At 38.3% G+C, this 22,370-nt stretch overlaps 1 protein-coding gene and 1 non-coding gene across 2 annotated transcripts in view; one reads left to right on the plus strand and one right to left on the minus strand.

Annotated features, from left to right (window-relative positions):
* The window catches only part of SLC25A12 (solute carrier family 25 member 12), a 91,235-nt gene extending 70,381 nt beyond the window's left edge, over positions 1-20,854 (minus strand). Inside the window, exons 1-2 of the mRNA XM_008138564.3 lie at positions 20,778-20,854; positions 19,765-19,818 (exon numbers count right to left, since the gene is read on the minus strand). Of these exons, the coding sequence (XP_008136786.1) occupies positions 19,765-19,818; positions 20,778-20,789 (66 nt within the window). The 5' untranslated portion in view covers positions 20,790-20,854. The remainder of the gene's footprint in view (positions 1-19,764; positions 19,819-20,777) is intronic.
* Positions 15,308-15,414, plus strand: LOC114230516 (U6 spliceosomal RNA). The gene has a single exon (XR_003616436.2). It is a non-coding gene; the product is annotated as a U6 spliceosomal RNA (small nuclear RNA).
* Positions 20,855-22,370: the final 1,516 nt, after the last annotated feature.

The raw sequence follows: 22,370 nt of genomic DNA on the forward strand, positions 1-22,370 counted from the left end.
CTGATATATACTATGTCAGCGATTTTCAACCTTTTTCATCTCATGGTACACATAAACTAATTACTAAAATTCTGCTACACACCAAAAAAAATATACTTTTTGCCAATCTGACTAAATAAAATAGGTATAATTTTGATTCATTCACACTGGTTGGCTATTGTTGTGTGGGCTGTTGTCATTTTTTATTTTTTTTTTTTTTTTACAATCTAAGGGGAAAGAGGTCTTGCTTTTGAGTAAATAGTCAGGTATTGCATGGTTCTGTTTGTCTATTTTCTGTTAATCCTCATCTGAGGATATTTTTTCCCCATTGATTTTTAGAGAAAGTGGAAGGGGGGAAGGAGAGACAGAGAGAGAGAAATATTGATGCAAGAGAGACATATTGATTGGTTGCCTCTCGCATGTGCCCCAACCAGGGGCGGAGATCAACCCTGTAATCCAGGTATGTGACCTTGACTGGAATCAACCCAAGATCTTTCAGTCTGCGGGCCAATCCTCCAACCACCCAGCCAAACTGGCTAGCGCAGGTATTGCATGTTTTAAAAATTCTTGTGGCACATCAATTGAAAATCACTGATCTAGAAAAATGAAGTTGCAGCTGATCAATTTAGCTACTTTACTCAACTATCAAAGTGGTAATATCAGAAAATTTCCCAGAATTGAAGAAACACATAATAAATTTAAAAAAGCAAACAAAACACCAGGACTTGGCTCACCATCATAAAATTACAGAACATCAGAATAAAGAGAAAATCCTAAAAGTTTACAGAGGGAAAAAAAAAAATGCAGGTCACATATAAAGAATTATGAATCACAGACATCATTTTCCTCTCAACAGAAACATTGGAAGCTTGAAGACAATGTAGTAAGGCCCTGAAAATTCTAAGAGACACTAGAGGCCTGGTGCACGAAATTCGTGCACGGGGCGGGGAGGTGTCCCTCAGCCCAGCCTGCACCCTCTCCAATTTGGGATCCCTCTCACAATCCAGGACTGCTGGCTCCCAACTGCTCGCCTGCCTGCCTTCCTGATTGCCCCTAACCGCTTCTGCCTGCCAGCCTGATCACCCCTTAACCACTCCCCTGCCAGCCTGATTGATGCCTAACTGCTCCCCTGCCAGCCTGTTTGCCCCTAACTGCCATCCCCTGCAGGCCTGGTTCCCCCCCCCCCCAAACTACTCTCCCCTGCAGGCCTGGGTTTCCCCCAACTGCCCTTCTCTGCAGGCCCAGTCACCCCCAACTTCCCTCCTCTGCTGGTCTGGTGACCCCTAACTGCCCTCCCCTGCAGGCCTGGTCCCCCCGACCTGCTCTCCACTGCAGGCCTGGGTCCTCCACATCTGCCCTGCCCTGAAAATTCTAAGAGAAATTATTTCCAACCTAGAATTCTAAACTGAGCCAAACTTTCAATCAATTGTAAAGGTAGGTTGAAAGCACTTTGAGATAGCCACATTCTCAAAATTTTTTTCTCCCTTCATGCATTCTTTCTCAGGAAGCTATAGGATAATTAGCTCCATCAAAAAGAGAACATGAACCAAATAAGAGGGAGATGTGGGAATTAGGAAACAGACAATCCAACTCAGGAAAATGGCCAAGGGAAATCCCAGAACTGCGCTGCAGGCCTCAAGAGTACCTAATCCTGGCTGGGGCAGACAGAGGGTTCCAAGAAGGAAGCCACTAGGGAAAATGAAATGTCAGCTTATCCAGGGCATTTATTTGGCTGTGTCAAAAATAACATTGGGAGAAATTTAAATCTTTGCTCAAATGTCACCTTCTCAATGATAACCACGCTTATCACCCTATTTAGTCTTACAACCCATGCCTGTATCTGTATTTCCACTTCCCCATATGTTGCTCTGTTTTCCACTTGGACCTATCACCTTCTAACATACTATATATTTTACTTTTTATTATGTTTATTGTCTAACTCCTAATTAGAATGTGTCACAAAGAAAAAAAAATTTGTCTAGTTTGTTCACAGATGTATCCCAAGCACCAAAAATAATGCTTGACACATAGTAGGCACTGTGTGAATATTTATTAAAATAATGAATTGGCAATAGGTACAAAGATTACTAAGTAAGCCCTAGCCAGTTTGGCTCAGTGGATAGAGCATCGGCCTGTGGACTGAAGGGTCCCAGGTTCAATTCTGGTCAAGGGCACATGCCCGGGTTGCAGGATCGATCCCCAGTGGGGGTGTGCAGGAGGCAGCCAATCAAAGAGTCTCTCATCATTGGTGTTTCTATCTCTCTCTCCCTCTCCCTTCCTCTCTCTGAAATCAATAAAAATATGTTTTTTTTAAAAAAGATGACTAAGTAAGTTTAAAGTTAGGTAATTTTGTACTTTATGAAAAAGTATTTTTGTTGTACAAAAATAGAAAATATCATAATACATGACTTAACTAAAACATTAATAGTAATAATGTAGATACCAAATATTAACTTAATAATGATTATAGCCCTAGCCAGTTGGTTCAGTGGACAGAGCGTCAGCCTGCAGACTGAAGGTTCTCGGGTCCAATTCTAGTCAAGGGCATGTACCCCAGTTGCAGGCTCAATCCCTGACTCCAGTCAGGAAGCACATGGGGAAGGCAACCAATCAACGTGTCTCTCTCTCTGTCTCTCCTGCTCCTTTCCATTCTAAGACTCAATGTAAAATTACCCTAGGGTGAGGATTAATAAAAATAAAATTATGATTACAAATATGCAGTGAGGAATGGAGGAAAAAGAATGTGGGAGAATGTAGTGTAAGGAATTCCTCAACTACTGTAATAAAAAAGTTAATAATGACTAGAAATAGAAGTATCCTATATAATAAAAGCCTAATATGCAAATCGACCGAATGGCGGAATGACCAGTAGAACAACCAGTGGCACGACTGTTCGCTATAATGCGCACTGACCACCAGGGAGCAGATGCTCAACACAGGAGCTGCCCCCAGCCTGCAGGCCCCAGGCCAGCCAAGGTGGGTGCCAGCGGAGGAGGGGGGGGGGCGATTTCCCTGCCAGTCGCCCCACAGATAGGCCCTGATCATCAGCCAGGCCTAGGGACCCTACCTGTGCATGAATTTCATGCACTGGGCCTCTAGTAGAAATATAAAAGAAAATACCAAAATAAATAGCTAAAAGAATTATAAGTGGTTGCTTCTGACAAAAAAGACAGGATGAAAAGGACCAGAGCAAAGAACTTTTGGTTAAGCATTTCAAATATCCTTATTTGTGATCTAACTTTCAACAAGGACAGCATTAAATAAAAAATGTTTCCTTTGATGTATTCTGAAACACACCACCACAGAGGCTATGACAGCAAATTCTGTATCAACCTACCTAAGAAGTAACCCAAAGTGGACATATTTTTACTAGCTAGTGCTAACAATAGCACCTAGCAAATATCACCCCAAAATAAAATCATGTTCTCTCTACATGCTATTAAAAGTCATTCCTAAAAAGGTTCTGGGTTTGCCGAAACCGGTTTGGCTCAGTGGATGGAGCGTCGGTCTGCGGACTGGGGGGTCCCAGGTTCGATTCCGGTCAAGGGCATGTACATTGGTTGCGGGCACATCCCCGGTGGGGGCTGTGCAGGAGGCAGCTGGTCGATATTTCTCTCTCATCGATGTTTCTAGCTCTCTATACCTCTCCTTTCCTCTCTGTAAAAAATCAATAAAATATATTTAAAAAAAAAGGTTCTGGGTTTAAATCCTAGCCCTACCACTAACTCACTGTGAGTCTTCAACAACTCCATTCTTCAGGCCCCCTAGATAAATCACACAACTATAAAATGAAGACTAAACAATTTTTGATGTTTTAAAACAATAGGTATGCAAACATAGGATTAAAAAATAAACTACATAATATTGCTACTAATAGTGAATGGATTCTACCAGTTCCTATCAATTGCTTCCTCCTCTCCTTCTTTAATGTATGACATAATCTGATACGTTTACCAAGATCACAAAACTACAAGCATTTAGAACCAGCAGGAGTGGGGAAAGGCACAATGTCAGGGAGACTACTGCAGTTGGAAAGAGGGAGCAACACAAGGAAGTCTAAAAGTAGAATTTAGAGAGACTGACAAGTCAACCACTAAGAATATGAGTGCCAAACCACAATATGAAAAATGAATTATGGGAACCAAAAAGGAGTGGTTCATTCTAAGGATTGATAGGATGGGGTTGGGAGGAGGAAAGAGAAGGCCTGTTCCGAACAGGCCTTAAAAGTAAAATTTAATTTCAACTGCAAATGGAGAGAAAGGATATTTTAGACTAAAATATAAAAATCAATGTGAACAAATATAGAAATAATTTTTTCTTCTTTGGGGAGAAGTTATCTGGAGAGAGAAATGGTAACAAAGAGGAGGTATACATATAAAGATATGTAGAAGATGAAAATGAAAAGACAGTTTGAGACCAGATGGTGGAAGACTGAATACTAAACTGAATAACTCTGAGTTTTATTCTGTGGGCCATGGGACAGTACTAAAAATTTTAAGGGAGGAGAGGTATTGTCTGATCTTTGCTCTCCCAGGTAGCAACGTGAAAGATGGATTAGAGAATAAATAAACTGATTAAGGGCAAGGAGACCAAGCAGTGACTATCACAAAGATCCAGGTGAAAGAAGCTGAGGCTTAACCAAGGCAGTGGGAAGTGCAAATTAATAAAACAAGGCGGGGAGGAGAAACCAATGGGTACATTCACCCATTGCTAATGGATATGATTTTGATAGTGTTACATTCATACCATTCAAAATTAAAATGGTACAAAAGAATATTATACAGTGTAAAGTCTTCCTCCCACCTCTGTCTCTAGTCACTCAATTCCCCACTCCAGAGGCAGTCAATTTCTTGTATATCCTTCCAGATTTCTTTTACACATGAACAAGTAAATTACATATACATGATATATATGTATATATGATATATCCATGTCAGTATATATATTATATATACATGTTAGTATATATATACATGCAAATATGTGTGTATGAATATTCTTATCCAGTTCTCTTTTTTTACACAAATAATAACTATTTACACTGTTCTGTACATCTTTTTTCAAGCTCAGTCCTTTTAAAAAGTGATTTAGCACTATATGTACATACACACAAATATACCTATACATCATGTATAAAGAGCTATAAAAATGCTCACATCCTTTAACAAAGAATCCTGGGCATGACTCGTACGAAAAAAATTTAAAAAGGAAGAACTAAACTCAAAATAAGAAAAATACAATAGATGGGTTATAGTGATCTTTGTTCTCTCTTTGTTCTCTCTCTTCACAATTGTTTGAGTGTTGCTTTCTTTCTTTAATTAGCAGATATAAATTTTCAAAAGAGAGGATATATGAAAATATTTGTGTTAGTATTAACAAAATTTGGCATCCAATTGTCCTTTTGGGGGGCACAGAGATGTCTTTTAGTAATACCTGAGTTTGATTGCCAGGACTATCACCAGTACACACACAGAACACATACATGTACACATACTTGCATACATTGGAAGTATATTGTACTTACTGAATCACCAGAATTTCACAATATTCTTGACTTTAAAACTACCAGGAAATAGAGCAGCCTTAGCACACGCTACCAAGGACACAGCAGCCAACAAGGAAAACAAATGCTTTTGTTGACATGTACTGGAACAGGCTCAGCCAGTATCTGGGATTATAAATGATGCCAGAGAATCACTTACCCTGAGGTATTTTGCTAGTGTTTTCCCCAACTCTCCCAGTCTATTTTAACTTGATTTTGACTAAAAGATAAAGTGAACAGCTCAGAGGAAAAAAAGTCTTCTCATCCACAAGGAGTCACTCACTACTTGACTGCTGCAGGAGATAGTTAATTAACTCATTACATTAGAGACAATTACTTGGCAATGTCAGTGAGCCTGTTGCCTGAACAGACAGAAGAGGGAGTTTAGAACTGAAACTAGAGTCTATCCACAGTCAGTCAAGATGCTAAAACATTTCAGGTATTATGTTAAAAAAAAAAAAAAAAGCAGGTACTATAAAATGGGTAATATATTTAATGCTTTTAAAATAAAAATGACCCATTTATTTTAAACGACTTCATTAGTTTTAATGCTTCTTATTTTAACTGACAGGGTAATAATGTTTTAAACAGATTTTTAAAAAGTAAACATGGCCATCCAGCTGGTGTGGCTTAGTGGTTGAGTATCGACCCATGCACCAACAGATCACCAGTTCCATTCTAATTTGATTGGAATGCAGGCTTGTGCCTGGATTGCAGGCTTGATCCCCAGTGGGAGGTGTGCAGGAGCTGCTGATCATCGATTTTTTTTTCTCTCATAGATGTTTCTATCTCTCTCTCCCTCTCACTCTAAAATCAATAAAAACTTTTTTTAAAATAGTGTTTATAAAATAAAATTAAAAAAAGCAAACATGTCCTAGAGTAACAAATAAGGCTAGAAATAAGAAAACATTAAGTGGCCTTATCAAGACCTCTTTCTGCTACTCAAAATGACTTGAGCGTTTATACTAAAACAGTAAAAAGCAACTTAAAACAAAATTTGAGACTCGCAATGTTAAAAATTTAATATATCAAACAACTTACTAGTTTCATAATATCATCTCTATTTTGTTCCTGTTATTTTAAAGGGTGAACTAAAATGACTTTAAATTAACCAAAAAATATATCTGTACTCCAAATAACTTTAGAGTTAATCATCTGCCATTTCAAAGATGTCTCTTAAGCACTAGTAAATCCCTCTTGGGCAAGAAATCAAGGACACATGAAAGACAAAGACAAGAAGTGGCTGAGAGGATCTAAAAAACAACAAAACAAAACAAAAACAAAAACCACAGGTGGTCTATTTTCTTAAACTTTATCCAAACCCAACTCAAGTATTTGAATGTAAAAGTGCATATAGCTTTGACATTTTCAGAAATATTTAAATTTACATTGAATATAGTTCACATGTGCTTGAAAAAGCCTAGACATTCTGAAGCTTGAGAAATAAGATGGATCTTGTAGATTACAATCTTTACACATTTAATCCAAATTATTGCCTATAAGAGATGGCAAGGTTTCATACTCACACTGAACTACCTCTAGCTGTAAATGAAAAGATCATGTTATCTAGAAATGTTCTGCCTATCAAGCCAACAGATCAACATGTCAAAACCTCATTTGCCTGGAGTAAACTAAATAGTAGTAAACTCATTTGCCATTTATCAAATTTAACCTTAAGTGACCTTTAGAGTGTGCTACCTACATCACAGGTTAACTATAAAACAAACTTCACAAAGAATTTACACATTACCCTAAATTTCCATTGAGTAAGGGGGAAAAAAAGGTTAACTTAAAATTCAATGACATGAATAAGTACAAAAAAAAACAGTCTAAAGGATACAAATTACCTGCTTAAATGGTGTAAATTTTTTAAAAGATCCTTTGATGTTTTCTGTCTAAAAGATTTTTTCAGAGATTATAAAGGAAAATTCTGATCTGCTGTGACTATTAAGCTGGTTACTTTTTAAAAATTATACAGTGTATGAAGATCAAGGATTTCCTTTTTATGTATACCAAAATCAAGGTAGTGTATATAGAAGCACTACTTTTTAAACTAAAAATCTGCTAAAATCAAATCTTTCGGGCTACTGTGCAATTAAAAGCATTTATGAAGCACCAACTATGCTAGGCACTATGCCTGATACTAGATGCAGAGATCAATAAAACATTGTTCCTGTCCTCAAATAGCTCAGAGACAATGGCATGATGGACACCTAAACCAGGGTCAGAAAACAGGTTCTAATCCCATATACTGTTCACTAGTTGAGATTTCTTGAGCAAAATACTCTGAACCTCTTTAACAGAAACAGCTGTGTTGTTGTGAGGGGGAAAATGAAATCTTGAACACCAAAGTTCTTGTTAATTATAAAGCATATATGCCTATCGAAATTATTCTAAAATGCTTAGAAACACAGAAAAGTTTCCCTCCTTGCTTTACTGAATTTTTCTGCTTTTGTTCAAACCTGAAAGAGTTATTGTTCTAATTCTTAATTTTTCTCCAAACCAAGGTTTCTTTCCACAATTCTTGGGTTTATCAGGAGATCAGTCCTGACTAGTCTAGGCAGCTTCATCTCTGCTTATCCATCATGTGGCTGTAATATGAGTCAAAACAAACTGTTCCTCTATGACTTTGTTCCAACGGAGATGAAATGACATTTTCAGATCTTAATATACTTTCAATTTCAGTAAATCAAATGACAATGTCACAAAGTTCAGTAATTTCAAATATTAAATAGAGCACTTCCCATATAGAAAAATGAATTACATGAACAATGGGAGAAAAAGACATGTACCAAGGTAAGAGCTGAGCATATGAAGCTAACCCTTTTGCTTTCTTCCCTATTACTGCTCCTACTCCTAATAGGAGCCCAATTTAGTAAGGAATGCATGCCCTTTCACTACAAAAGCACTCTGCATAATGAGCAAAGACCACAACTGATCTGACACACAAACCCTGTTACAATAGTACAATGTGGAATTCACCTTCTATCATAAATAATATTTTAATGAGTACAAATAAGTTTAAACACATTTGGCCACATTAATTTTAACAACTTTATTGAGCCACATTAATTTTTTAAAAACAGATTTTAGTGATGCAAAGTTTTTCTGATATTTATCAAAATCAAGTACACATGCTTTGGGAAAAGGTAGTTTTATTCATCTAAATTTAATTAGCACTTTCAGTTGCATATTTCACAAACAAAATCTTTTATTTGATTTTGGAAAAAAAAAATCCCTCAGATGTCTGCCTTTCTAACTCAGATTGCTTCCGTGAAATACTATGGGCTTATTTTTCTTTTTGTTTTAACATATGTATTTTTACTATCCATTACTGCAAGTCATACTGTTAACTACTAAACAATGCAATTCCTAACACAGTAGGGAGGTACAAAACCCTTGTTAATCACTGAAATCAACTGAAGGTACCATAATAAACTAGGTTGACCAAAACATTTTTCTCCTTAAAATAGCCAAAAGCCTTGGAAATAAAATAACGACCCCAGAGAACCCAGTAACTGGAACTAGAAGGTTTCTCGGGGCAGATTAAGTTGAATAATTAATTTGCATTGTTCTTAAAATAAATATTTCAATATCTTGGTGGAAGTAACCATGGGAACATACAAGGAACATATATATTTATAAGCCTAGGCAAATCATGCCTTTGACAATCAAGGTACAACTCCTAGGGAGACAGAATGCTTTAATGTTGATAAGCCTTGATTAAATACCAAGATTTTTATCACTGAGAAAGAAGGACCTTTATCCTTGTAGAAAGCAGAAAATATTAAGAGATTTAAGAGACAAATTAACCAATACAATGTATGAACCTGACTTAGACCCTAATTATTTTTGTTTGCTTGATAGAGGGAATTTAATATAAAAATTGGTCATAAAAATAAGAGGGGATACTTAGGCAACTCAGAGATGAGTAACAGCAAGAATCATTCCTGCCTCAGGGCCAGAGGGACACAGGGAGAAGACTGGGCTACTAACTGAGATGCTCTCTGAAATGGGGGGGGGAGAGGATACCTCAGCTTCTCCTCCCTCCTCTTCAGTGTCCCATTAGGTCCTTCCATTTTGCCAACCCTATCCAGAAAGCAGTTGGCTAGAGAGCCTGGTCAATGTAGTTGACAGGTACTTAGCTCAGGTTCCCTTGAACACTTACAGCTGAGCAAGGCTTATGGGCTAACGCAGTGGTTGGCAAACCGCGGCTTGCGAGCCACATGCGGCTCTTTGGCCCCTTGAGTGTGGCTCTTCCACAAAATACCACGTGCGGGCACACACGTACAGTGCGATTGAAACTTCATGGCCCATGTGCAGAAGTCGGTTTTCAGCCTGGGCAAGTCTATTTTGAAGAAGTGGCGTTAGAACACTCAAGGGGCCTAAGAGCCGCATGTGGCTCGCGAGCCGCGGTTTTCCAACCACTGGGCTAACATATTATTGGAAGACAGAATCCCAGAGAAGCAAGAGTGAGAGGAAAAGGGAAGTGAGACGTGGAATAAAGCAACTTAAAAAAAAAAAAAAAAAAGATGTAAGAATCATGAAAATTTCAACACTGAATGGAAATCCAGGTTATTAAGGAATATTTTTAGCTGTGATCATCATCATTGTGGTTTGTTTGGCTGGTTTTTCAGTCATCACCTTTTAGAGATACACTGAAGTATTTATGGGTACAGTGTTATGTTGTCTGGGAATTGCTTCAAAATAATCCAATGCAGCTGCAATATAGATAAGCAAGATCAGCCATGATAGATGGTGAAGCTGAGTAATGGGTATATGGCAATTCATTATGCTATTTTTCTCTAAATGTGTATATGTTTAAAATTTCAATAACGTTTTTAAAAGGCTATAGAACAATGAGATGATTTTATATGTCCTAACAACATTATGTAAAAAATTTATTTAAAATACATAAACCATTTACTGTACAACCTTGAGCAAGTTACTTAACCTTTCTGGGTCTCAGTTTCCTCATCTATAAAATGGGAATACTAATGAGACCTACCTTATAGATTTGTTCTGAGGATTAAATATAATTTGCATAAAACACTTAGACTAGTACCTGAGACAAAACAGTGACTCAGTAAATAATCAATTACACAGTTTTAAAAATCCAAAAATAGCCATGGCACTGGCTTCAGTGAATGATGCTTCAGAAATTTCAGCAGTACAGTAAGTCCTCACTTAGCATCAACAGGTTCTTGGAACTGCAGCAAAATGATGTATAAAGAAACCACAGCCTAATTGATGTAAAAAGTCTTAAGGTCTTATAGCAGATCACCAACATTATAATGAAACAGTTGAGCACAATGACATTATTCGAGGACCTGCGGTACAAAGTAAAAAAGAGCTGGACAGGACCAGGAGATGCTGATTTATTTTTTTAAATTACACCTAAAAAGTGAATTAAAAGTCGCTCTTTCAGATTTGTTTTGATATTTCAGAGTCTATTATTAAACTATTATTCCTTCTCTGATCTAGACCAGGCAACTGAAAGTTCAAGAGAAAACTGCATATCTTCCACAGCCTCACAGGTCTCAACATACAAAACCCTTATCTATATCTAGGCCTTTGTACATGTGAGTCCTCTTTTTGGAATTCTCTTGACCCACCTTTCAGTTCTTAGCTCTAGAACTAAGACCATGCTATACCCCATCTCAGAGCCTATAGACTTAAGAGAAGCCATTACCTCTTACAATTGTATTTCAGAATGTAGGAATTTGTAAACATCTTCAGATGTAGGTCTCAAGAATATAAGCAACTAACTGATTACATGTACACAGTCATAAACACAAATTAATATCTTAAGTCACTTTATAGGCCCAGCAGTTTCCTGGGGGAAAATAAGAGACTCAAATCCAATTCAGGAAAGAAAAGTCCTCATCTCATCTTAGAAGTAAAGAAAGAGAACAAAGAACCAAACTTTTTTCAGTTCTCCGTGTATCAGGCACCATTTACACATTATTACCTCATTACCTCACATAGGGATGCTAGGTGTAATTATCCTTCTCAGAGAGACAGATGAAACAGGCTCCAAAAGTAATGTGAACACCTAAGGTCACATAGCAAAAAAGGATCAAATAAGGATTCAAATCCAAGTTAAACTACAAAGCCCATGTAGGCTCCAGCTACAATCTGTTGCCTCTTGGAAGACAAGTTACCTGAGGCACAACTCAAGATATTCTAAGAACCCTATGGACAAGAGGTAATTAAATTGGAAGAACCAGTCTACTCAAAGCAGTCATTCATGACAAAGCACAGAAATGTGTAAGAGAATTTACATTTCAACTTTACCTTTTTAAACATGATCTATTTAAATACAAATTGAATCATCCTATAGTACTTCCAAAATGCTAGACCTTCCGTGGTTTCCACGATGCCCTTTAAAAAAAAATCCAAATTCTTCTCCGTGGCCTATATGACTCCTTCAGCCTGATCTCTTACTAGCCATTCACCCCCCTCACTCACTGATGCTTCAGGCACACTGGCCTCCTTTCTGTTTCTTGAACATATAAAACCCTTATCTATATCTAGGCCTTTGTACATGTGAGTCCTCTTTTTGGAATTCTCTTGACCCACCTTTCAGTTCTTAGCTCTAGTATCACCTCCTCAGGGACCTTCACTGACCACCCTCTTGAAAAATGATAGCTTTTTTCATCATTCTATTTATTTCCTTATTAGATTTGTCACAATCTGTAGTTTGTGTGTGCGTGTGTGCATGTGTGTGTGCTTGTTATTGTCTGTCTCACCCCTACCTAGACTGTGAGGTCCTACCTTTACTAAACTCCTCTATCTTAGCTCTATAAGGTTATAACCTAGCACAATGCCTAGCCTGCCACATAGTAGGCAATGAAAAATGTATTGAAAATAGAACATAACATGGCATCTAATAACACTAATTTTCTCACCTTTTCAGCTATTTTTCAATCATTTTAGTTGATTCAAGGACAAAGTCTCACTATGGTGCCAGTTTGCCCTTAATGCCTAACACTTTTTTAAAAATGAGAACTCTATATAGTTAATGGCAAATACTTTATAAACTTAAGATAAAGGTTATTTATTATCTTCAATTCCTATATTCTAAAGAACTTGGGAAAACAATCAGTGTGGTTAAGAAACTACAGATCCCTTCTGTGCATCTCACACTGGGTTTATAACAATCCAATTTATGTTGGGAAGTCCTCTTTTAACTTCAGGTTTTGAATTGATAAATTCTTACTTTTTAAATTATTCACTTGCTCACAATTTGATATGCACATTGATACTTTCTTTTATTTCCCCCTAATTCTTCCCCAACCAAGTCAACTTAGTTTCTATCCTTCCATATTTTTCTCAATGCCCATTAAATCATACAAAAGTATGTGTAAATATGCATATAACATATAAGAAGTGACTTATAGAAAATTAATATTATGCTATATACACTTCTTTATATTTTTCTTTTCTCACTTAATAGTACATTGGAAATCCCTCTAAATCAGCTGCAATAGGTCTAATACATTATTTTTAGTATCTGCATAGCTTAATTTTTCTACCACTCCCTTTTTTTTAATTATTATTTTTATTAAGGTATTATATGTGTACATATCTTACCATTGCCCCCCCCACCCCACTCCCATATATGCCCTCACCCCCCAGAGTTTTGCGTCCATTGGTTATGCTTATACGCATGCATACAAGTCCTTTGATTGATCTCTTATCTTCCCCACCTCTCCCTAACCTTCCTGCTGTAATTTGACAGACTTCTTTGATGCTTTACTGGCTCTGTATCTATCTTTTTGTTCAACAGTTTATAATGTTCTTTATTATCCATAAATGAGTGAGATCACGTGGTATTTTTCTTTCATTGACTGACTTATTTCACTCAACATAATGTTCTCCAATTCCATCAAGGTTGCTACAAATGGTAAGAATTCCTTCTTTTTTTATGGCAGCATAGTATTCCATTGTGTAGATGTACCACAGTTTTCTGATCCAGTCATCAGCTGATGGGCACCTAGGCCAGTGATGGGCAACCTTTTGAGCTTGGTGTGTCAAACTTCGCAAAAAAACTGAGCATAACTCGGGTAGTGTGTCACTTTGAGGAAAAAACATTATTTCGCAAATGTTTCATCCTCAGGAGCAGCAAATGTTTCATCCTCGGCATGTGGCCGCCTCAGCGGCCGCGTGTCATCAGAAATGGCTACGCGTGTCAGTGCTGACACGCATCATAGGTTCGCCATCACTGACCTAGGCTGTTTCTAGATCTTAGCTATTGTAAATTGCTACCACTCCCCTTTTGATAGCATTTATTTTGTTCTCTCTCTCCCCTTTTTGAGGAAGAACTGAGTGCTGCAACTAACAATCTTGAACACATATATTCTTATGAGTATTTTTATTTCTCTGGAATAAATATCCCAAAAGTAGGACTGTTTGTTCAAATGGTATCTTCTTTTTATTTGAAACCACTGCCATATTGCTTTCCAAAGACTCTGTTGCCACAAACACTGTAAGAGAGCAATTTTTCCCCTCCACATTTGGCCTGAGTTGATGCTAACATTTGTTACTACTACTACTTATATTATAACTATAATATTATGGTAAGTCCCACACTTTTGAAAACATAGCCCTAATGCATATCCCAACAAAGTGGAAGGGTCTCCTGCTAAAATCTCTGCTTAATTTCATTCTCAGCCCCAGGTTACTGCCAAAAGTAAGTAAGTACAAAATGTGTAAACAAATTTTATTAAATAAAAGGACATTTCTTTCAAATAAAAATGTGTTACCATAAAACTAAGAATCACTCTTTGCTTTACATTAGCAGCATCTTTGTCTACTTTTTCTTTAATTATAAATAAACAAGATAGAAAAAGAAAGCATTTTCATAATTTTATATGGGATATTATCTTCATTGTTACATTGGTGATAATGAGAAAAAGAATAGACTCAAAATAATTTTTGGTCTAGCATATGTAATGAAAGGTGCAGTCTCAACAAGTGTTGCTTTTACCATACAATACTTTGATAAATGAACAGAAGGGCTACCAACTAAAAAAAAAAAAAAGAGTTCTTGAAAAATCATACACTTAAAACAGTTTTTTTAAACCTACTTTGCCACAAAGCACAGACCAGATAAAGTTTTTATTTTGAAAGTTATCAGCCTTATAGCAAATAGCCTGTGACATTTTTGTCTTCACCTCACCTCCTTCTTCATTGCTTCTATTTTCTCCTTTTTGTACTGTATACTTCTGATATAGCAAAATTGGGTGGATGATAGTGAGTGGGTGAGAGAGGTAAAAGAAAGATAAACCAAGAAACGACAGTTGAAAGGGTAGTAATAGTAAAACCTTAGCTTGACAACTGGTTGAAAAATTATAGCACAGAATAACACATTGAATTCATTTGTTGTGCTCCAATTTTATGAATGTGAGGAGCAGGAAAAAAACAGATTCACACTGAATATTATCTATTCTTTTTTAATTAATAGGAAATACAGCTCATCAAAATTTGACAAGCAATGAATACCAAAAAAAAAGCACCTATTTTCCTATACTCAAAATAATAATTCTTTATTCTTATAACGTCCTTCTCATGAACTTGCACACATAATTTCACTAAACATAAATAACAGCACTTTCAAATAGGAATATTTTGCTGTTTTCAAAACAAAGACTTTTGAGCCATACTGGCTATTTGTGAATTTAGACAGTTAATGACACAATTCTAAATTTTATTTTTTTAAAAAGAGCTTTTAACTGTGTTCTAAAATTCAAAATTAAATCTTCTCTTTAAAAGCTCAAATGAGTGCTCGCTTCAGCAGCACATATACTAAAATTGGAACACTACAGAGAAGATTAGCAAGGCCCCTGCACAAGGATGACACGCAAATTCGTGAAGCATTCCATATTTTAAAATAAATAAATAAATAAATAAAAGTTCAAATGATCCTGAACTCCAGTGACCCTCAAATCCTACCAAAACCAAATTCAACTAATAACAGCGTAATCTATATTTTAGTGTGTGTTTTTTAAACATGTATTTTTACTGATTTCAGAGAGGGATAGGGAGAGATAGAAACATCAATCATGAGAGCATTGATCAGCTGCCTCCTGCACACCCCCTACTGGGGATTGAGCCTGCAACCCTGGTATGTGCCCTGACCAGCAATCAAACTGTGACCTCCTGGTTCATAGGTCCACGCTCAACCACTGAGCCACATGGGCCGGGCTATACTTTAGTTTTTTACTGTATCCTTTTTGTAAAACTCTACTTTAAACTCCCATAGAACCATTCTCCCTAGTTCTCTTCCTCCTCCTTCTCATTTCAATGTGGATATCACTTATAAATCAGCCCCTTATTCCTTGTCTTATTTTATATTTAATTCCCCTAAACACAAGGATTCATGCACCACCTATATGAATTTGTATCTGTTTAAATCTGACTTTAACTTATTGGGGCACATTTACTTGTCAATCATACTTAAACTCCTCTCCCCCAAAATTCCCCAAATAGATGCTTCATCAATTAGCATCTATTCTAAAAATGCCAGATTCACTACTCCTTCCTTTACAAAGTCCCTGGTATTGTCCTTTCCCTTTCCCAGCCACCAGCCTCTCCAGGTCATTATCATTCACATATATTATTTCAATAGCCTCTTAGCTGATCGTCCTATCTACTTCCAACCTCTCCACACTTTGTCCAACAAATACAAAGAGCTGCCAGAATTCACCACTTCAATTTGCCCACTCAGAAACCCACAGTGCCTCCCCACTGTTTCAATTCCAAACTCTTTGGCCAAATGTTCTAGGTAGTTACAGTATAGAGGCCCTTTTTAAAAATCACCTACGTAAACAGATTTTTTTTTCTTTAACTTAACAAACATAGCTGCCATTAGCCCCTCACATACTTCTAGATTTCAAAAATCATCCTGTTTTAAGATCCCACAAATGGTATAATGTAAGGGTTAAGAGTATGGGTTCTGTAGTTTCATTTGAATCTAGCCTCGACCACTTACGAACTAAGTCACATAAATCAAGTCCTTTAACATAATCTATTTCACGGGGACACTAATCGTACCTCCTAAGGGGTTCTGAAAATTTAAAAATACCCTTTAAAGCACCAGGCCAATGCACAGTACACTGTAGAATTGTAAAATGATCAATACATGTTAGCCATTGTCATTATTTTTACATGGCCACTCTGATCTAGGCAAGCCAATTTGATTGCTCTACCAGAGGCTATACATTTGCTTTCACTATTCTTTTTTATTTTATTTTAAATATATTTTCATTGATTTCAGAGAGGAAGGGAGAGGGAGAGATAGAAATATCAATGATGAGAGGTGTTACCTCCTGCACACACCCCAAAGAGGATCGAGCCCACAAATACACAACCCCCAGGAATGTGCCCTGACCAGGAATCGAACCGTGACCTGCTTCATAGGTTGATGCTCAACTACTGAGCCACACTGGCCAGGCATGCCTTCACTATTCTTGACTCCTTCAACCACAAACAGTTAGAAATGGAATAGGTCGCAGAGAGGATTCAAGCCTTGACACAATCCTCCCCTTTGATTATTCAATTTGGTGTCTAGTACTAAATTAAAACAAGTGCACACATGGCACACAGAAACTAGTCCTTAGTAAATACTTGTTGGGTAAATGTGTTAAATGCTAAAGAAATGTGTAGTTAATATGTACCGTACTTTTGTCTCCTATTATCTCTAAAATATTAACAAATCATATAAATCTAAAATAAAACTGTTTCTTAAACAAAGCCCTACAGCTTCAACTAAGTACAGTTTGAAGTACTCAAGACAGGAATAAAAAAAAAAAAAATCGACCATGTTACTTGTTAGTCGTCCTCAAATTGATTCAACTAACTATACTGTATCTGTCTAGGTACTTTAAGCCTTCCTGAAGGTATGTATCTATGTTCTCTCTCTTATTTATTAGTAATTCTTGGGTCAATGCTTAAAAGTTAGTGCTAAATGTGCAGTTATGAATGCTACAAATTTTCAAAATAATAAGAGCACCATCAAAAAAATGTGTAAAAATATAGTAAGATTTTAAAGTTGTCAAAAAACTAGGCATAGTCCTAGCTCTTTCTTTGTACTTCCATCTCTCCTCCCCACAAAAACAAATCCATATAGAACTGTAGATTTTTCCCATGGGATTTTTAAAATTGGAAGGGCCTCAGTTCGAATGTGGTAGGTAGGTGGAGAGACGTGAGCAGAGCAAGGACAATGGACCAGATACAGAAGGTCACCAGGGCTTTGTCACCAGGGCCTAGCAAAAGAAAATTGTAGGGTGGGACCTCATCCCCAGGGTGACCTTTCCTCCCCTAGTATATCAGGGGTCGTAAGGTTTGGACCCCCTGATCTTTTCTCCCTAGATTAACACCTAGGCCTCAGTTGTATTTCAGCTCCAGGCCCAGAAAAACAGCAAAACCAAACAGGTAACACCCTATGGAAACTCAGAACGAGCTGCACTGTATAATGACCCCCTGCCCAGACACCAATCAACCAATCAGTGAAACCCTGACCCTGAAAGGACACACCTGGAAAGCTGCTGAATATTCTACTGAGATATTCCCTTGAAACCTCCCCTAAAATCTCCACCCTTAAACCCTTAAGCGGGAGGACCCACCTCTATCTGCCTCCCAGACACGCCGGGGCTCCTCCTCTTCCTTCCCCTCCCCCCAGGAACTTTACCATTTACCTTCCTCACTCCCCGGGCCCTTCTTTTACCTCTACACCTTGTTTCCTAAGCCCATTTCTTCTACAAATTACCTCTGTGATTTTCCAAATAAATGTTCTCTTATAGTTTGAGTTTTGGCTCTGAATTCTTTCCTAGCCCGAACTCAAGTACTGAGGTTGCTGAACCCAGATCCAGTACGACCCTGCCAGTCTAACACCTGGTGCCTTCCCACCGTCTACAATGCCCATTCCCTTAAGTCCTACTGAGTCCCACATGAGAAGATGAAACCCAGGAAGGCCAGATAATTAGCCCACCGGTACAACCAGGTAGTGTCAGGACTGGAAATTGACCCCAGTGCTCCTGACACTTAGGTCAATGCTCTTTTCGCTACATCATGCATCATTTCAACTGACTTCTTCCATGCCTACCTAATCTAGAAAACAAAATTAACTATATCACATGAACTCACAAGACAATTGGATATAATCATATAATGTGAATATTAACATACTGTTGGCTATTTTCAAGAACTTGTGTAAGGAATAAGGATTTCAAACCATAAACAGAGCATTTCTATTACAATTACATTTATTCTGGAAATTATGCTTCCCCTAAAATCATCTATGCAACCTCATCCCCAAAAATAGGTTAAGCAATCCATGTCTCAGATAAAAATGTCATCTATTCCAGGCTCATCAGCATATGTTAGAATCTGTTCCTAATATAGAATCATAAACTTTTGGAGTTGGAAGGAACCTTGAAGATCACCTCTCATTTTACAGAGAAAACTAATACCCAACAGGGACCTGCTAAGGTCAGAATTTCTGTACAAGAACCCAAGTCCTGAATAGAAAGTTCTCAAAAGGCTTCAGAGAAAAAGCACAATATTTAGTGGAACACCTTGGTTTATCTCTCTTTACATCTACTTAAGTACAACTTCCTACATGATGAACTTTTGGAATTTAAGAAAAGAAAGCAAAACAAAAAACTAAGCCAACTTTTTTTTTAAGTTTATAGCCAAGTCACTGATCCTAAAATCTTATCACAAGTTAAGGTGGATCCTGGCAAAATCTCAGACAGTAATATTTTGTAATAAAACCCCAAAAGTGTACAGATATAATAGTTTAAAAGTAAAGGGAGAAAAGACACACATAAATTAACTAGCTATAATTGTTTATCTCTGTGAAAAATTACATAGAGAATTGTTTGTAAGTATGAAAACTTTAAAAACATGCAACTTTCAAGAAAGAATTTTAATGTCAATACATTCATAAATTTTATTTTGGTCAGTGCTTAAGAGAAGCTGGAAATTCTTCTTTTAGCGTTCTTTTACGTGTCTTGAGTCATGTTACAAAAACAATAATTGAGGAAAATATTTTATCAAACTTTAAAAGAATAAAAACCTTTGTCCAAACCTTAATAAAATAAGAATTATAAGCTATATTATCTAGCCATGTTAAGAATATATGACAATAGACCATTCCTAAAAGTTAAGGCCTGACAAGTACTAGATTTACACCTTTTTCCTCCAGTAAAAAAAGCAGACTACATAAGCCAATTTACCTGTAGGAATATGTTTCTTAACTCATGAGCATCACCTCGCTTGGTTGTCTGCACCTGTAAGGGGAGAAAGAAAAAAAAAAAAAAAAGCCGGTTAATGCTTCACTAGAGGCCACATAATCTCTTCAGATTAGAGTTCACACGTGCTGACAATCAATGCTCTTATCTTTTATAAGGGCATTTAGTTTAAAACAAACCAAAAGCACTAATACCGATAAGAACTGTCAAATTGGAGATCTGTGACTACAGGGTGGAAAGACAGTGGGAAGAGCCTAAAATAGAGAAACTCTACCAGGTAGATTTCATCTGGATTGCAAAGGGGAGGCAGTGAGAATCAATCCATTACTTTACTCCACATCCACTAACAACACGGTTAGCAACCACCCACCTTCAAATCAAGAGGCCAGCAAAAGTAGATCAACAGGAAAGTTGAAACACCCAAATTAATCGCATGGCCTAGCAGCTTTTCTTACCCATGGAAAGCAATCCAGAATACAATTATTCTCCGCTTCCCTCTTTCTCCACCCAACTTAAAATATGAAAGCTGCTACGTTTCCAAATACTTCCGACATTCTGCCACCTGCAGCGCAAATGCCAACCAATGCCTCCAGTCACATTGAAGCCCCAAATTACTCAATTACGCCATCCCCCCACGCAATATACAGATGCCTTAGGTACCCCGACTTTACACGCCACTTCCTCCCACTCCCTTTTCGATGGCCTCCAACTCCGGACTCACAAACCCATGCACTTAGAGCAGCACACTACTCTTCCTTCACCGACCCGGGGTCCTCACAAGCCCCTCTAACTCACAATCCCTCCTCCTTCCCCTCCCCCAACCAGGCATCCTCTCCCCGGTCCAAGCCCCACACAGCTCTACCACCCGCGGCTGGAGCCCCAGGACACGCTATCTAAGAACCAGGCGAAGAAGGAAATGGGAAGAGGTGAAGGGCTACAGGCAGGGTCCCCAGAATGTCTCTTATGCAATAAAGGCAGCAGTAGAGAGTTGGAGTCACCTTGACCGCCATGCTGTGCTCGGAAGCCGGGGACGAGCGGGGGAGCGAGCAGGGCCCAGCTGTCAGGGCGCGCGCGCGCCGCCTCCCCGGCCGCGCCCGCCCTCCCGCTCGCCGGCGCCGCGCGCGTCCCTATGCTAATGAGTCGGGGCGGGCGGGGCCGGGAGAGGGCCCCACGCCGGGTTCCGAAAAGGGAGCTGACCTGGGGGCCTGAGGGGGTCAGCCCAACCGCTACGCGGAGGCAGGGGACGCGCCTCCATTGGGGAAGACTGGAGTGCCAGCCGCGGGATTCCGACGCGCCGCGTGGTTGCTGACAGCTGAGTCGCCGCCAGAAAGCCCCGGGTTTCCTAAGGGGCCTAGTGGGTGTGGCTTTGGGCAATGACTTCTGCCAAAGTCGTTTTATCCTGAGACTCAAAGGAACACTTGGGGCCTAGATTGAGCAAGATTTCGAAGGATCAAAGAACATGTTCCATTAATAATAATAATAAAATAAATTAATTAATGACAACTAATGGCAAATACTAACAATAAAAAAGATTGGGAACGACTCACTCTGGGGGAAACCTAAGTAAACATAACTTGAGAAATATGCCCCTAAACTGGCACGGGATGAATAGGCTTAACATATTTGTGCTTCATGTACTATTATAAAGCCTTATTAGGCTCACTTCACATTCCCAATCACCCAAATCTTTTGTGCAATGAGGTACCGCACAAATGCGAATGGGGGGGAAATCCATTTGTCTTGAACTGGGCTGGCACTGAATCCTGGCCCAATTTGCCGCTACATAAACATGTCCAGCCCTCCCTATAAGTAGTAGCTAGCCCTTGAACCAAAATAATGTCTCTAAAACGGAGTCCTGCTATTATGACTATATTGAGCCAAATACTGATTCATTCAACAAACATTTACTGGGCAGCTATTATATGCTAGACCCAGTTTTGCTTGTAAGGACAACATATAGTCCCTACCCTCTAGGACAGTGGTCGGCAAACTCATTAGTCAACAGAGCCAAATATCAACAGTACAACGATTGAAATTTCTTTTGAGAGCCGAAAACCAACTTCTGCGCATGGGCCACGAAGTTTCAATCACACTGTACGTGCCCGCCCGCACGTGGTATTATGTGGAAGAGCCACACTCAAGAAGCCAAAGAGCCGCATGTGGCTCTCGAGCCCCAGTTTGCCGACCACTGCTCTAGTTTATTGATGGTAAATGCTTCCACACAATCCCAACCCTAAGTGTATTTTTTTGTTTGTGTCTTTAAACCAAGCATGCTGCCTGTTTAAAAAAAAAGGTCTAACAACTCCAAGATTTATCCTCATAGGAGGCATCTCTTTTTTCTCCAGTCTCACTAATCATAATTGTGTTAAGTATCCAAGTTAATAGAAATGAGAAAAGGGTAACAAATGGCGATTGTTGATAAGGAATGCTACATTACTAGTACTCCTAAAATGAGCTTTTCTGCTGTAGTTTATTTAATTGCCTACACCATTACATCTTTCTCCAGTCTGTTCAAAGATCTTTAACAATGTAATTGGGCGTAGGATGTACAAATTCACATTTTGTTCTGCTAGCATCTTATGACCCTGATA

Source organism: Eptesicus fuscus, chromosome 11 (assembly GCF_027574615.1).
Source record: "Eptesicus fuscus isolate TK198812 chromosome 11, DD_ASM_mEF_20220401, whole genome shotgun sequence".
Lineage (NCBI taxonomy): Eukaryota > Metazoa > Chordata > Mammalia > Chiroptera > Vespertilionidae > Eptesicus > Eptesicus fuscus.